This window comes from Salvelinus alpinus, chromosome 8 (genome assembly GCF_045679555.1).
Source record: "Salvelinus alpinus chromosome 8, SLU_Salpinus.1, whole genome shotgun sequence".
NCBI lineage: Eukaryota > Metazoa > Chordata > Actinopteri > Salmoniformes > Salmonidae > Salvelinus > Salvelinus alpinus.
In genome coordinates, this window is record NC_092093.1 from 6,029,968 (window position 1) to 6,044,284 (window position 14,317).

The 14,317-nt window shown below is 48.5% G+C and overlaps 1 protein-coding gene across 4 annotated transcripts in view; it reads right to left on the reverse strand.

The window, feature by feature from the left end:
- The window catches only part of LOC139582463 (sorting nexin-17), a 123,132-nt gene that overhangs the window by 85,478 nt on the left and 23,337 nt on the right, over nucleotides 1–14,317 (reverse strand). For all 4 annotated transcript variants that reach the window (XM_071412489.1, XM_071412492.1, XM_071412491.1 and 1 more), the window contains exon 3: nucleotides 10,764–10,838. In XM_071412489.1, the coding sequence (XP_071268590.1) occupies nucleotides 10,764–10,838 (75 nt within the window). The remainder of the gene's footprint in view (nucleotides 1–10,763; nucleotides 10,839–14,317) is intronic.

A 14,317-nucleotide genomic window follows, 5' to 3' on the forward strand; every position in this document is an offset into this window, starting at 1 on the left:
TTGTACTGTAGTGTTGACAGTGTCCAGGAGGAATGGGTTTTTACTGTAGTGCTGACAGTGTCCAGGAGGAATGGGTTTGTACTGTTGACAGTGTCCATGAGGAATGGGTTTGTATTGCAGTGTTGACAGTGTCCAGGAGGAATGGGTTTGTATTGTAGTGTTGACAGTGTCCAGGAGGAATGGGTTTGTAATGTTGACAGTGTCCAGGAGGAATGGGTTTGTACTGTTGACAGTGTCCAGGAGGAATGGGTTTGTATTGCAGTGTTGACAGTGTCCAGGAGGAACGGGTTTGTACTGTAGTGTTGACAGTGTCCAGGAGGAATGGGGTTTGTACTGTAGTGTTGACAGTGTCCAGGAGGATGGGGTTTGTACTGTAGTGTTGACAGTGTCCAGGAGGAATGGGTTTGTACTGTAGTGTTGACAGTGTCCATGAGGAATGGGTTTGTATTGCAGTGTTGACAGTGTCCAGGAGGAATGGGTTTGTATTGTAGTGTTGACAGTGTCCAGGAGGAATGGGTTTGTAATGTTGACAGTGTCCAGGAGGAATGGGTTTGTACTGTTGACAGTGTCCAGGAGGAATGGGTTTGTATTGCAGTGTTGACAGTGTCCAGGAGGAACGGGTTTGTACTGTAGTGTTGACAGTGTCCAGGAGGAATGGGGTTTGTACTGTAGTGTTGACAGTGTCCAGGAGGATGGGGTTTGTACTGTAGTGTTGACAGTGTCCAGGAGGAATGGGTTTGTACTGTAGTGTTGACAGTGTCCAGGAGGAATGGGTTTGAACTGTAGTGTTGACAGTGTCCAGGAGGAATGGGTTTGTACTGTAGTGTTGACAGTGTCCAGGAGGAATGGGTTTTTACTGTAGTGCTGACAGTGTCCAGGAGGAATGGGTTTGTACTGTAGTGTTGACAGTGTCCAGGAGGAATGGGTTTGCACTGTAGTGTTGACAGTGTCCAGGAGGAATGGGTTTGTACTGTAGTGTTGAGTGTCCAGGAGGAATGGGTTTGTACTGTAGTGTTGACAGTGTCCAGGAGGAATGGGTTTGTACTGTAGTGTTGACCGTGTCCAGGAGGGATGGGTTTGTACTGTAGTGTTGACAGTGTCCAGGAGGAATGGGTTTGTACTGTAGTGTTGACAGTGTCCAGGAGGAATGGGTTTGTATTGTAGTGTTGACAGTGTCCAGGAGGAACGGGTTTGTATTGTAGTGTTGACAGTGTCCAGGAGGAATGGGTTTGTATTGTAGTGTTGACAGTGTCCAGGAGGAATGGGTTTGTATTGTAGTGTTGACAGTGTCCAGGAGGAATGGGTTTGTACTGTTGACAGTGTCCATGAGGAATGGGTTTGTATTGCAGTGTTGACAGTGTCCAGGAGGGAATGGATTTGTACTGTAGTGTTGACAGTGTCCAGGAGGAATGGGTTTGTACTGTAGTGTTGACAGTGTCCAGGAGGAACGGGTTTGTATTGTAGTGTTGACAGTGTCCAGGAGGAATGGGTTTGTATTGTAGTGTTGACAGTGTCCAGGAGGAATGGGTTTGTACTGTTGACAGTGTCCATGAGGAATGGGTTTGTATTGCAGTGTTGACAGTGTCCAGGAGGAATGGGTTTGTATTGTAGTGTTGACAGTGTCCAGGAGGAATGGGTTTGTAATGTTGACAGTGTCCAGGAGGAATGGGTTTGTACTGTTGACAGTGTCCAGGAGGAATGGGTTTGTATTGCAGTGTTGACAGTGTCCAGGAGGAACGGGTTTGTACTGTAGTGTTGACAGTGTCCAGGAGGAATGGGGTTTGTACTGTAGTGTTGACAGTGTCCAGGAGGAATGGGGTTTGTACTGTAGTGTTGACAGTGTCCAGGAGGATGGGGTTTGTACTGTAGTGTTGACAGTGTCCAGGAGGAATGGGTTTGTACTGTAGTGTTGACAGTGTCCAGGAGGAATGGGTTTGTATTGCAGTGTTGACAGTGTCCAGGAGGAATGGGTTTGTATTGCAGTGTTGACAGTGCCCAGGAGGAATGGGTTTGCATTGCATGGTTGACAGTGTCCAGGAGGAATGGGTTTGTACTCTAGTGTTGACAGTAACTACTGACAGATGAGGCTGAGGAAATTATACTAGTGTTGACAGTGACTACTGACAGATGAGGCTGAGGAAATGATACTAGTGTTGACAGTGACTACTGACAGATGAGGCTGAGGAAATGATACTAGTGTTGACAGTGTCCAGGAGGAATGGGGTTTGTACTGTAGTGTTGACAGTGTCCAGGAGGATGGGGTTTGTACTGTAGTGTTGACAGTGTCCAGGAGGAATGGGTTTGTACTGTAGTGTTGACAGTGTCCAGGAGGAATGGGTTTGTACTGTAGTGTTGACAGTATCCAGGAGGAATGGTTTTGTACTGTAGTGTTGACAGTGTCCAGGAGGAATGGGTTTGTACTGTAGTGTTGACAGTGTCCAGGAGGAATGGGTTTTTACTGTAGTGCTGACAGTGTCCAGGAGGAATGGGTTTGTACTGTAGTGTTGACAGTGTCCAGGAGGAATGGGTTTGTACTGTAGTGTTGAGTGTCCAGGAGGAATGGGTTTGTACTGTAGTGTTGACAGTGTCCAGGAGGAATGGGTTTGTACTGTAGTGTTGACCGTGTCCAGGAGGGATGGGTTTGTACTGTAGTGTTGACAGTGTCCAGGAGGAATGGGTTTGTACTGTAGTGTTGACAGTGTCCAGGAGGAATGGGTTTGTATTGTAGTGTTGACAGTGTCCAGGAGGAATGGGTTTGTACTGTAGTGTTGACAGTGTCCAGGAGGAATGGGTTTGTACTGTAGTGTTGACCGTGTCCAGGAGGAATGGGTTTGTATTGTAGTGTTGACAGTGTCCAGGAGGAATGGGTTTGTACTGTAGTGTTGACAGTGTCCAGGAGGAATGGGTTTGCATTGCATGGTTGACAGTGTCCAGGAGGAATGGGTTTGTATTGCAGTGTTGACAGTGCCCAGGAGGAATGGGTTTGCATTGCATGGTTGACAGTGTCCAGGAGGAATGGGTTTGTACTGTAGTGTTGACAGTGTCCAGGAGGAATGGGTTTTTACTGTAGTGCTGACAGTGTCCAGGAGGAATGGGTTTGTACTGTAGTGTCGACAGTGTCCAGGAGGAATGGGTTTGTACTGTAGTGTCGACAGTGTCCAGGAGGAACAGGTTTGTACTGTAGTGTTGACAGTGTCCAGGAGGAACGGGTTTGTACTGTAGTGTCGACAGTGTCCAGGAGGATGGGGTTTGTACTGTAGTGTTGACAGTGTCCAGGAGGAACGGGTTTGTACTGTAGTGTTGACAGTGTCCAGGAGGATGGGGTTTGTACTGTAGTGTTGACAGTGTCCAGGAGGATGGGGTTTGTACTGTAGTGTTGACAGTGTCCAGGAGGAATGGGTTTGTACTGTAGTGTTGACAGTGTCCAGGAGGATGGGGTTTGTACTGTAGTGTTGACAGTGTCCAGGAGGATGGTATTTGTACTGTAGTGTTGACAGTGTCCAGGAGGATGGGGTTTGTACTGTAGTGTTGACAGTGTCCAGGAGGAACGGGTTTGTACTGTAGTGTTGACAGTGTCCAGGAGGATGGGGTTTGTACTGTAGTGTTGACAGTGTCCAGGAGGATGGGGTTTGTACTGTAGTGTTGACAGTGTCCAGGAGTAATGGGTTTGTACTGTAGTGTTGACAGTGTCCAGGAGGAATGGGTTTGTACTGTAGTGTTGACAGTGTCCAGGAGGAACGGGTTTGTACTGTAGTGTTGACAGTGTCCAGGAGGAACGGGTTTGTACTGTAGTGTTGACAGTGTCCAGGAGGAATGGGTTTGTACTGTAGTGTCGACAGTGTCCAGGAGGAACAGGTTTGTACTGTAGTGTTGACAGTGTCCAGGAGGAATGGGTTTGTACTGTAGTGTCGACAGTGTCCAGGAGGAACAGGTTTGTACTGTAGTGTTGACAGTGTCCAGGAGGAATGGGTTTGTACTGTAGTGTCGACAGTGTCCAGGAGGAATGGGTTTGTACTGTAGTGTTGACAGTGTCCAGGAGGAGGGGGTTTGTACTGTAGTGTTGACAGTGTCCAGGAGGAACGGGTTTGTACTGTAGTGTCGACAGTGTCCAGGAGGAATGGGTTTGTACTGTAGTGTCGACAGTGTCCAGGAGGAATGGGTTTGTACTGTAGTGTCGACAGTAGTGTCGACAGTGTCCAGGAGGAATGGGTTTGTACTGTAGTGTCGACAGTGTCCAGGAGGAATGGGTTTGTACTGTAGTGTCGACAGTGTCCAGGAGGAATGGGTTTGTACTGTAGTGTCGACAGTGTCCAGGAGGAATGGGTTTGTACTGTAGTGTCGACAGTGTCCAGGAGGAATGGGTTTGTACTGTAGTGTCGACAGTGTCCATGAGGAATGGGTTTGTACTGTAGTGTTGACAGTGTCCAGGAGGAACGGGTTTGTACTGTAGTGTTGACAGTGTCCAGGAGGAATGGGTTTGTACTGTAGTGTTGACCGTGTCCAGGAGGAATGTGTTTTTACTGTAGTGTTGACAGTGTCCAGGAGGAATGGGTTTGTACTGTAGTGTTGACAGTGTCCAGGAGGGAATGGATTTGTACTGTAGTGTTGACAGTGTCCAGGAGGAATGGGTTTGTACTGTAGTGTTGACAGTGTCCAGGAGGAACGGGTTTGTATTGTAGTGTTGACAGTGTCCAGGAGGAATGGGTTTGTATTGTAGTGTTGACAGTGTCCAGGAGGAATGGGTTTGTATTGTAGTGTTGACAGTGTCCAGGAGGAACGGGTTTGTACTGTAGTGTCGACAGTGTCCAGGAGGAATGGGTTTGTACTGTAGTGTCGACAGTGTCCAGGAGGAATGGGTTTGTACTGTAGTGTCGACAGTGTCCAGGAGGAATGGGTTTGTACTGTAGTGTCGACAGTGTCCAGGAGGAATGGGTTTGTACTGTAGTGTCGACAGTGTCCAGGAGGAATGGGTTTGTACTGTAGTGTCGACAGTGTCCATGAGGAATGGGTTTGTACTGTAGTGTTGACAGTGTCCAGGAGGAACGGGTTTGTACTGTAGTGTTGACAGTGTCCAGGAGGAATGGGTTTGTACTGTAGTGTTGACCGTGTCCAGGAGGAATGTGTTTTTACTGTAGTGTTGACAGTGTCCAGGAGGAATGGGTTTGTACTGTAGTGTTGACAGTGTCCAGGAGGGAATGGATTTGTACTGTAGTGTTGACAGTGTCCAGGAGGGAATGGATTTGTACTGTAGTGTTGACAGTGTCCAGGAGGAATGGGTTTGTACTGTAGTGTTGACAGTGTCCAGGAGGAACGGGTTTGTATTGTAGTGTTGACAGTGTCCAGGAGGAATGGGTTTGTATTGTAGTGTTGACAGTGTCCAGGAGGAATGGGTTTGTATTGTAGTGTTGACAGTGTCCAGGAGGAATGGGTTTGTACTGTTGACAGTGTCCATGAGGAATGGGTTTGTATTGCAGTGTTGACAGTGTCCAGGAGGAATGGGTTTGTATTGTAGTGTTGACAGTGTCCAGGAGGAATGGGTTTGTAATGTTGACAGTGTCCAGGAGGAATGGGTTTGTATTGCAGTGTTGACAGTGTCCAGGAGGAACGGGTTTGTATTGCAGTGTTGACAGTGTCCAGGAGGAACGGGTTTGTACTGTAGTGTTGACAGTGTCCAGGAGGAATGGGGTTTGTACTGTAGTGTTGACAGTGTCCAGGAGGATGGGGTTTGTACTGTAGTGTTGACAGTGTCCAGGAGGAATGGGTTTGTACTGTAGTGTTGACAGTGTCCAGGAGGAATGGGTTTGTACTGTAGTGTTGACAGTGTCCAGGAGGAATGGGTTTGTACTGTAGTGTTGACAGTGTCCAGGAGGAATGGGTTTGTACTGTAGTGTTGACAGTGTCCAGGAGGAATGGGTTTTTACTGTAGTGCTGACAGTGTCCAGGAGGAATGGGTTTGTACTGTAGTGTTGACAGTGTCCAGGAGGAATGGGTTTGTACTGTAGTGTTGACAGTGTCCAGGAGGAATGGGTTTGTACTGTAGTGTTGAGTGTCCAGGAGGAATGGGTTTGTACTGTAGTGTTGACAGTGTCCAGGAGGAATGGGTTTGTACTGTAGTGTTGACCGTGTCCAGGAGGGGTGGGTTTGTACTGTAGTGTTGACAGTGTCCAGGAGGAATGGGTTTGTACTGTAGTGTTGACAGTGTCCAGGAGGAATGGGTTTGTATTGTAGTGTTGACAGTGTCCAGGAGGAATGGGTTTGTACTGTAGTGTTGACAGTGTCCAGGAGGATGGGGTTTGTACTGTAGTGTTGACAGTGTCCAGGAGGAATGGGTTTGTATTGTAGTGTTGACAGTGTCCAGGAGGAATGGGTTTGTACTGTAGTGTTGACCGTGTCCAGGAGGAATGGGTTTGTACTGTAGTGTTGACAGTGTCCAGTAGGAATGGGTTTGTATTGTAGTGTTGACAGTGTCCAGGAGGAATGGGTTTGTACTGTAGTGTTGACAGTGTCCAGGAGGAATGGGTTTGCATTGCATGGTTGACAGTGTCCAGGAGGAATGGGTTTGTATTGCAGTGTTGACAGTGCCCAGGAGGAATGGGTTTGCATTGCATGGTTGACAGTGTCCAGGAGGAATGGGTTTGTACTCTAGTGTTGACAGTAACTACTGACAGATGAGGCTGAGGAAATTATACTAGTGTTGACAGTGACTACTGACAGATGAGGCTGAGGAAATGATACTAGTGTTGACAGTGACTACTGACAGATGAGGCTGAGGAAATGATACTAGTGTTGACAGTGTCCAGGAGGAATGGGGTTTGTACTGTAGTGTTGACAGTGTCCAGGAGGATGGGGTTTGTACTGTAGTGTTGACAGTGTCCAGGAGGAATGGGTTTGTACTGTAGTGTTGACAGTGTCCAGGAGGAATGGGTTTGTACTGTAGTGTTGACAGTATCCAGGAGGAATGGGTTTGTACTGTAGTGTTGACAGTGTCCAGGAGGAATGGGTTTGTACTGTAGTGTTGACAGTGTCCAGGAGGAATGGGTTTTTACTGTAGTGCTGACAGTGTCCAGGAGGAATGGGTTTGTACTGTAGTGTTGACAGTGTCCAGGAGGAATGGGTTTGTACTGTAGTGTTGACAGTGTCCAGGAGGAATGGGTTTGTACTGTAGTGTTGAGTGTCCAGGAGGAATGGGTTTGTACTGTAGTGTTGACAGTGTCCAGGAGGAATGGGTTTGTACTGTAGTGTTGACCGTGTCCAGGAGGGATGGGTTTGTACTGTAGTGTTGACAGTGTCCAGGAGGAATGGGTTTGTACTGTAGTGTTGACAGTGTCCAGGAGGAATGGGTTTGTATTGTAGTGTTGACAGTGTCCAGGAGGAATGGGTTTGTACTGTAGTGTTGACAGTGTCCAGGAGGATGGGGTTTGTACTGTAGTGTTGACAGTGTCCAGGAGGAATGGGTTTGTATTGTAGTGTTGACAGTGTCCAGGAGGAATGGGTTTGTACTGTAGTGTTGACCGTGTCCAGGAGGAATGGGTTTGTACTGTAGTGTTGACAGTGTCCAGTAGGAATGGGTTTGTATTGTAGTGTTGACAGTGTCCAGGAGGAATGGGTTTGTACTGTAGTGTTGACAGTGTCCAGGAGGAATGGGTTTGCATTGCATGGTTGACAGTGTCCAGGAGGAATGGGTTTGTATTGCAGTGTTGACAGTGTCCAGGAGGAATGGGTTTGTATTGCAGTGTTGACAGTGTCCAGGAGGAATGGGTTTGTATTGCAGTGTTGACAGTGCCCAGGAGGATTGGGTTTGCATTGCATGGTTGACAGTGTCCAGGAGGAATGGGTTTGTACTCTAGTGTTGACAGTAACTACTGACAGATGAGGCTGAGGAAATTATACTAGTGTTGACAGTGACTACTGACAGATGAGGCTGAGGAAATGATACTAGTGTTGACAGTGTCTACTGACAGATGAGGCTGAGGAAATGATACTAGTGTCTATACAAAATGCACTTTAAGACGTGCTCAACTCTTACTTAGAGCGTTTTTACCGCAGCAAGTTCAAACCAGGTTTCAAAAGAGACGTCTCACCTTGTTGTTACTGCTGAAAATACGTCATTATTTTCAGTATTTTACTATAGTTGATTTGTAAGTGATGGTCAGCGGTGTTTTCATACCAGTGGAAGCTATGCGGAGCTCCAGGTGATCAGATGGGGGTGGTAACCAGGGGTGTATTATTCACAAAGAGCAGCATTAACATTCACATTCTGTCAGATGTAAACTAGACGGAGTGGCACCGCAATTAAAACAGAGGTTGGCGTGGTTACAGGGAAACGCGCGCCATGGCAATCCGTGGGGTAGTACCGTGACTACCATAACAGTCAGATGTGACCGTGACTCAGTTCCAAACGGCACCCTATTCCCCATCTAGTGGTCACTCTAAATAGGCAATAGGGTGCCATTTGGAACAAGCGCATGTGCGTATTCCATCCCATGCAGTGTTACCTAGCAACGGCAGCTGTGGAGTGTGTCTAGAACACAGCCTTGACGACGGAGAACCTGTTGTTCCTTTCTTTGATCATGTGTTTTGATGCATGACCACGAGTGACAGTGATGTGCAGCCTTACATACAGCTACTGTAGCAGTGGCCAGATGTCACAGCTACTGTAGCAGTGGCCAGATGTCACAGCTACTGTAGCAGTGGCCAGATGTCACAGCTACTGTAGCAGTGGCCAGATGTCACAGCTACTGTAGCAGTGGCCAGATGTCACAGCTACTGTAGCAGTGGACAGATGTCACAGCTACTGTAGCAGTGGACAGATGTCACAGCTACTGTAGCAGTGGCCAGATGATACAGCTACTGTAGCAGTGGCCAGATGTCACAGCTACTGTAGCAGTGGCCAGATGTCACAGCTACTGTAGCAGTGGCCAGATGTCACAGCTACTGTAGCAGTGGCCAGATGATACAGCTACTGTAGCAGTGGCCAGATGATACAGCTACTGTAGCAGTGGCCAGATGTCACAGCTACTGTAGCAGTGGCCAGATGATACAGCTACTGTAGCAGTGGCCAGATGTCACAGCTACTGTAGCAGTGGCCAGATGTCACAGCTACTGTAGCAGTGGCCAGATGTCACAGCTACTGTAGCAGTGGCCAGATGATACAGCTACTGTAGCAGTGGCCAGATGATACAGCTACTGTAGCAGTGGCCAGATGTCACAGCTACTGTAGCAGTGGCCAGATGTCACAGCTACTGTAGCAGTGGCCAGATGTCACAGCTACTGTAGCAGTGGCCAGATGTCACAGCTACTGTAGCAGTGGCCAGATGTCACAGCTACTGTAGCAGTGGCCAGATGTCACAGCTACTGTAGCAGTGGCCAGATGTCACAGCTAATGTAGCAGTGGCCAGATGTCACAGCTACTGTAGCAGTGGCCAGATGTCACAGCTACTGTAGCAGTGGACAGATGTCACAGCTACTGTAGCAGTGGCCAGATGATACAGCTACTGTAGCAGTGGCCAGATGTCACAGCTACTGTAGCAGTGGCCAGATGATACAGCTACTGTAGCAGTGGCCAGATGTCACAGCTACTGTAGCAGTGGCCAGATGATACAGCTACTGTAGCAGTGGCCAGATGATACAGCTACTGTAGCAGTGGCCAGATGATACAGCTACTGTAGCAGTGGCCAGATGTCACAGCTACTGTAGCAGTGGCCAGATGATACAGCTACTGTAGCAGTGGCCAGATGATACAGCTACTGTAGCAGTGGCCAGATGATACAGCTACTGTAGCAGTGGCCAGATGATACAGCTACTGTAGCAGTGGCCAGATGTCACAGCTACTGTAGCAGTGGCCAGATGAAGGAAGAGACCAGAGGATGCTAGTTAGCCCTTGTTCAGGCTACTACCCATTTGGTATCATAGCAACCTACATCTAAGACAAAGTCCTTCCTTATTAGGTCCTAAAAGGACCTTTCAATTTCATTTTTCATTTTTTTTATACACATTATTTCTGGGCTAACAAGCTCTACTTCCTCTGTAACATTTTCAGACTGACTGTAGGGAGTCAGTCTACAGTTTCTCAACAGGTAAAAGAGAAGACAATTAACAAGGCCAAGAAGAACATTCCTTCCATGTCACGCCTACCACTTTTTAAACTCTAACCGCTTGGTTACGTATTCTAGCATGAACTAGCTTGAACACCCAGGCTCCAGTTTGGTTCTGGTTCAAGGCTGAACATCAAGCAGAACAGTTGTAATAGTTAGAGACGTGAGGCCACGGTGAGGAAATGGCCGGTGACAGCGTTGAGGTGATGTTTTGACGTTCATAGCAGTGTTAACCCCTGGCCCTGACCATTGCTGACGTTTGATGGAGGTGGGGGCCCCCTTTGTCCAGCGCGATTGACGCTCCCACCTAAAAGACCTGGGCCTTAATTGGTTTCAATTGAAGCCTTGGGCCTGCATTCACATGGGCTACGTTTACACAGGCAGCCCAATTCTCATCTTTTGCCCAAAAGAGCTGATCTGATTGGTCAAAAGATGAATTAGTAGGGAAAGATCAGAATTGGGCTGCCTGTGTAAACACAGTCAAATCCTCTCAAGAGTACGATTGTTGATCTCAGATCAGTTTTGCCTTATAGATCATAATGAATAAGATGACTTGCCTGGCTAGAGAAGTCGGGAATAATTCAGTCTGAGTCATCAGGCAATAAGATGACATGTTGAAGGGTTGATCTGGTCCTAGATTAGCACTCAGAGGAATATATTGTATTGTACCTGTTCGTGTAGTCCCAGGAGCTGACTGTAGCGAACCCGACAGTGGAGAACCCCGTTCACATGGATGTTGTAGGCCTGAAGGAGACATGTGGAGAGACAAAGTAGTGAGTATAGCTTCTAACTGAGCTGGAAGACAACTCAAAAGGGTCTGCCCTGGTACGAAACATAAAGGGTCTGCCCTGGTACGTAACAAAAAGGGTCTGCCCCGGTACGAAACAAAAAGGGTCTGCCCCGGTACGAAACAAAAAGGGTCTGCCCTGGTACGAAACAAAAAGGGTCTGCCCTGGTACGAAACAAAAAGGGTCTGCCCTGGTACGAAACATAAAGGGTCTGCCCTGGTACGAAACAAAAAGGGTCTGCCCTGGTACGAAACAAAAAGGGTCTGCCCTGGTACGAAACAAAAAGGGTCTGCCATGGTACGAAACAAAAAGGGTCTGCCCTGGTACGAAACAAAAAGGGTCTGCCACGGTACGAAACAAAAAGGGTCTGCCCTGGTACGAAACAAAAAGGGTCTGCCACGGTACGAAACAAAAAGGGTCTGCCCCGGTACAAAACAAAAAGGGTCTGCCCCGGTACGAAACAAAAAGGGTCTGCCCTGGTACGAAACAAAAAGGGTCTGCCCTGGTACGAAACAAAAAGGGTCTGCCCTGGTACGAAACAAAAAGGGTCTGCCCTGGTACGAAACAAAAAGGGTCTGCCATGGTACGAAACAAAAAGGGTCTGCCCCGGTACGAAACAAAAAGGGTCTGCCATGGTACGAAACAAAAAGGGTCTGCCCCGGTACGAAACAAAAAGGGTCTGCCCCGGTACGAAACAAAAAGGGTCTGCCCCGGTACGAAACAAAAAGGGTCTGCCCCGGTACGAAACAAAAAGGGTCTGCCCCGGTACGAAACAAAAAGGGTCTGCCCCGGTACGAAACAAAAAGGGTCTGCCCCGGTACGAAACAAAAAGGGTCTGCCCCGGTACGAAACAAAAAGGGTCTGCCCCGGTACGAAACAAAAAGGGTCTGCCATGGTACGAAACAAAAAGGGTCTGCCACGGTACGAAACAAAAAGGGTCTGCCACGGTACGAAACAAAAAGGGTCTGCCCCGGTACGAAACAAAAAGGGTCTGCCCCGGTACGAAACAAAAAGGGTCTGCCCCGGTACGAAACAAAAAGGGTCTGCCCCGGTACGAAACAAAAAGGGTCTGCCCTGGTACGAAACAAAAAGGGTCTGCCCCGGTACGAAACAAAAAGGGTCTGCCCCGGTACGAAACAAAAAGGGTCTGCCCCGGTACGAAACAAAAAGGGTCTGCCCCGGTACGAAACAAAAAGGGTCTGCCACGGTACGAAACAAAAAGGGTCTGCCCCGGTACGAAACAAAAAGGGTCTGCCCCGGTACGAAACAAAAAGGGTCTGCCCTGGTACGAAACAAAAAGGGTCTGCCCCGGTACGAAACAAAAAGGGTCTGCCCCGGTACGAAACAAAAAGGGTCTGCCCTGGTACGAAACAAAAAGGGTCTGCCCCGGTACGAAACAAAAAGGGTCTGCCCCGGTACGAAACAAAAAGGGTCTGCCACGGTACGAAACAAAAAGGGTCTGCCACGGTACGAAACAAAAAGGGTCTGCCCCGGTACGAAACAAAAAGGGTCTGCCCTGGTACGAAACAAAAAGGGTCTGCCCCGGTACGAAACAAAAAGGGTCTGCCACGGTACGAAACAAAAAGGGTCTGCCCCGGTACGAAACAAAAAGGGTCTGCCCTGGTACGAAACAAAAAGGGTCTGCCACGGTACGAAACAAAAAGGGTCTGCCCCGGTACGAAACAAAAAGGGTCTGCCCCGGTACGAAACAAAAAGGGTTTGCCACGGTACGAAACAAAAAGGGTCTGCCCTGGTACGAAACAAAAAGGGTCTGCCCCGGTACGAAACAAAAAGGGTCTGCCACGGTACGAAACAAAAAGGGTCTGCCCTGGTACGAAACAAAAAGGGTCTGCCATGGTACGAAACAAAAAGGGTCTGCCCTGGTACGAAACAAAAAGGGTCTGCCACGGTACGAAACAAAAAGGGTCTGCCCCGGTACGAAACAAAAAGGGTCTGCCCCGGTACGAAACAAAAAGGGTCTGCCCTGGTACGAAACAAAAAGGGTCTGCCATGGTACGAAACAAAAAGGGTCTGCCCCGGTACGAAACAAAAAGGGTCTGCCCCGGTACGAAACAAAAAGGGTCTGCCCTGGTACGAAACAAAAAGGGTCTGCCCTGGTACGAAACAAAAAGGGTCTGCCATGGTACGAAACAAAAAGGGTCTGCCCCGGTACGAAACATAAAGGGTCTGCCACGGTACGAAACAAAAAGGGTCTGCCATGGTACGAAACAAAAAGGGTCTGCCCCGGTACGAAACAAAAAGGGTCTGCCATGGTACGAAACAAAAAGGGTCTGCCCCGGTACGAAACATAAAGGGTCTGCCACGGTACGAAACAAAAAGGGTCTGCCCCGGTACGAAACAAAAAGGGTCTGCCACGGTACGAAACAAAAAGGGTCTGCCCCGGTACGAAACAAAAAGGGTCTGCCATGGTACGAAACAAAAAGGGTCTGCCCCGGTACGAAACATAAAGGGTCTGCCACGGTACGAAACAAAAAGGGTCTGCCATGGTACGAAACAAAAAGGGTCTGCCCCGGTACGAAACAAAAAGGGTCTGCCACGGTACGAAACAAAAAGGGTCTGCCCCGGTACGAAACAAAAAGGGTCTGCCCCGGTACGAAACAAAAAGGGTCTGCCATGGTACGAAACAAAAAGGGTCTGCCCTGGTACGAAACATAAAGGGTCTGCCACGGTACGAAACATAAAGGGTCTGCCCTGGTACGAAACAAAAAGGGTCTGCCCTGGTACGAAACAAAAAGGGTCTGCCCCGGTACGAAACAAAAAGGGTCTGCCATGGTACGAAACAAAAAGGGTCTGCCCCGGTACGAAACATAAAGGGTCTGCCACGGTACGAAACAAAAAGGGTCTGCCATGGTACGAAACAAAAAGGGTCTGCCCCGGTACGAAACAAAAAGGGTCTGCCCCGGTACGAAACAAAAAGGGTCTGCCACGGTACGAAACAAAAAGGGTCTGCCATGGTACGAAACAAAAAGGGTCTGCCCCGGTACGAAACAAAAAGGGTCTGCCACGGTACGAAACAAAAAGGGTCTGCCCCGGTACGAAACAAAAAGGGTCTGCCATGGTACGAAACAAAAAGGGTCTGCCCCGGTACGAAACAAAAAGGGTCTGCCACGGTACGAAACAAAAAGGGTCTGCCCCGGTACGAAACAAAAAGGGTCTGCCCCGGTACGAAACAAAAAGGGTCTGCCACGGTACGAAACAAAAAGGGTCTGCCCCGGTACGAAACAAAAAGGGTCTGCCCCGGTACGAAACAAAAAGGGTCTGCCCCGGTACGAAACAAAAAGGGTCTGCCACGGTACGAAACAAAAAGGGTCTGCCCCGGTACGAAACAAAAAGGGTCTGCCCTGGTACGAAACATAAAGGGTCTGCCACGGTACGAAACAAAAAGGGTCTGCCCCGGTACGAAACAAAAAGGGT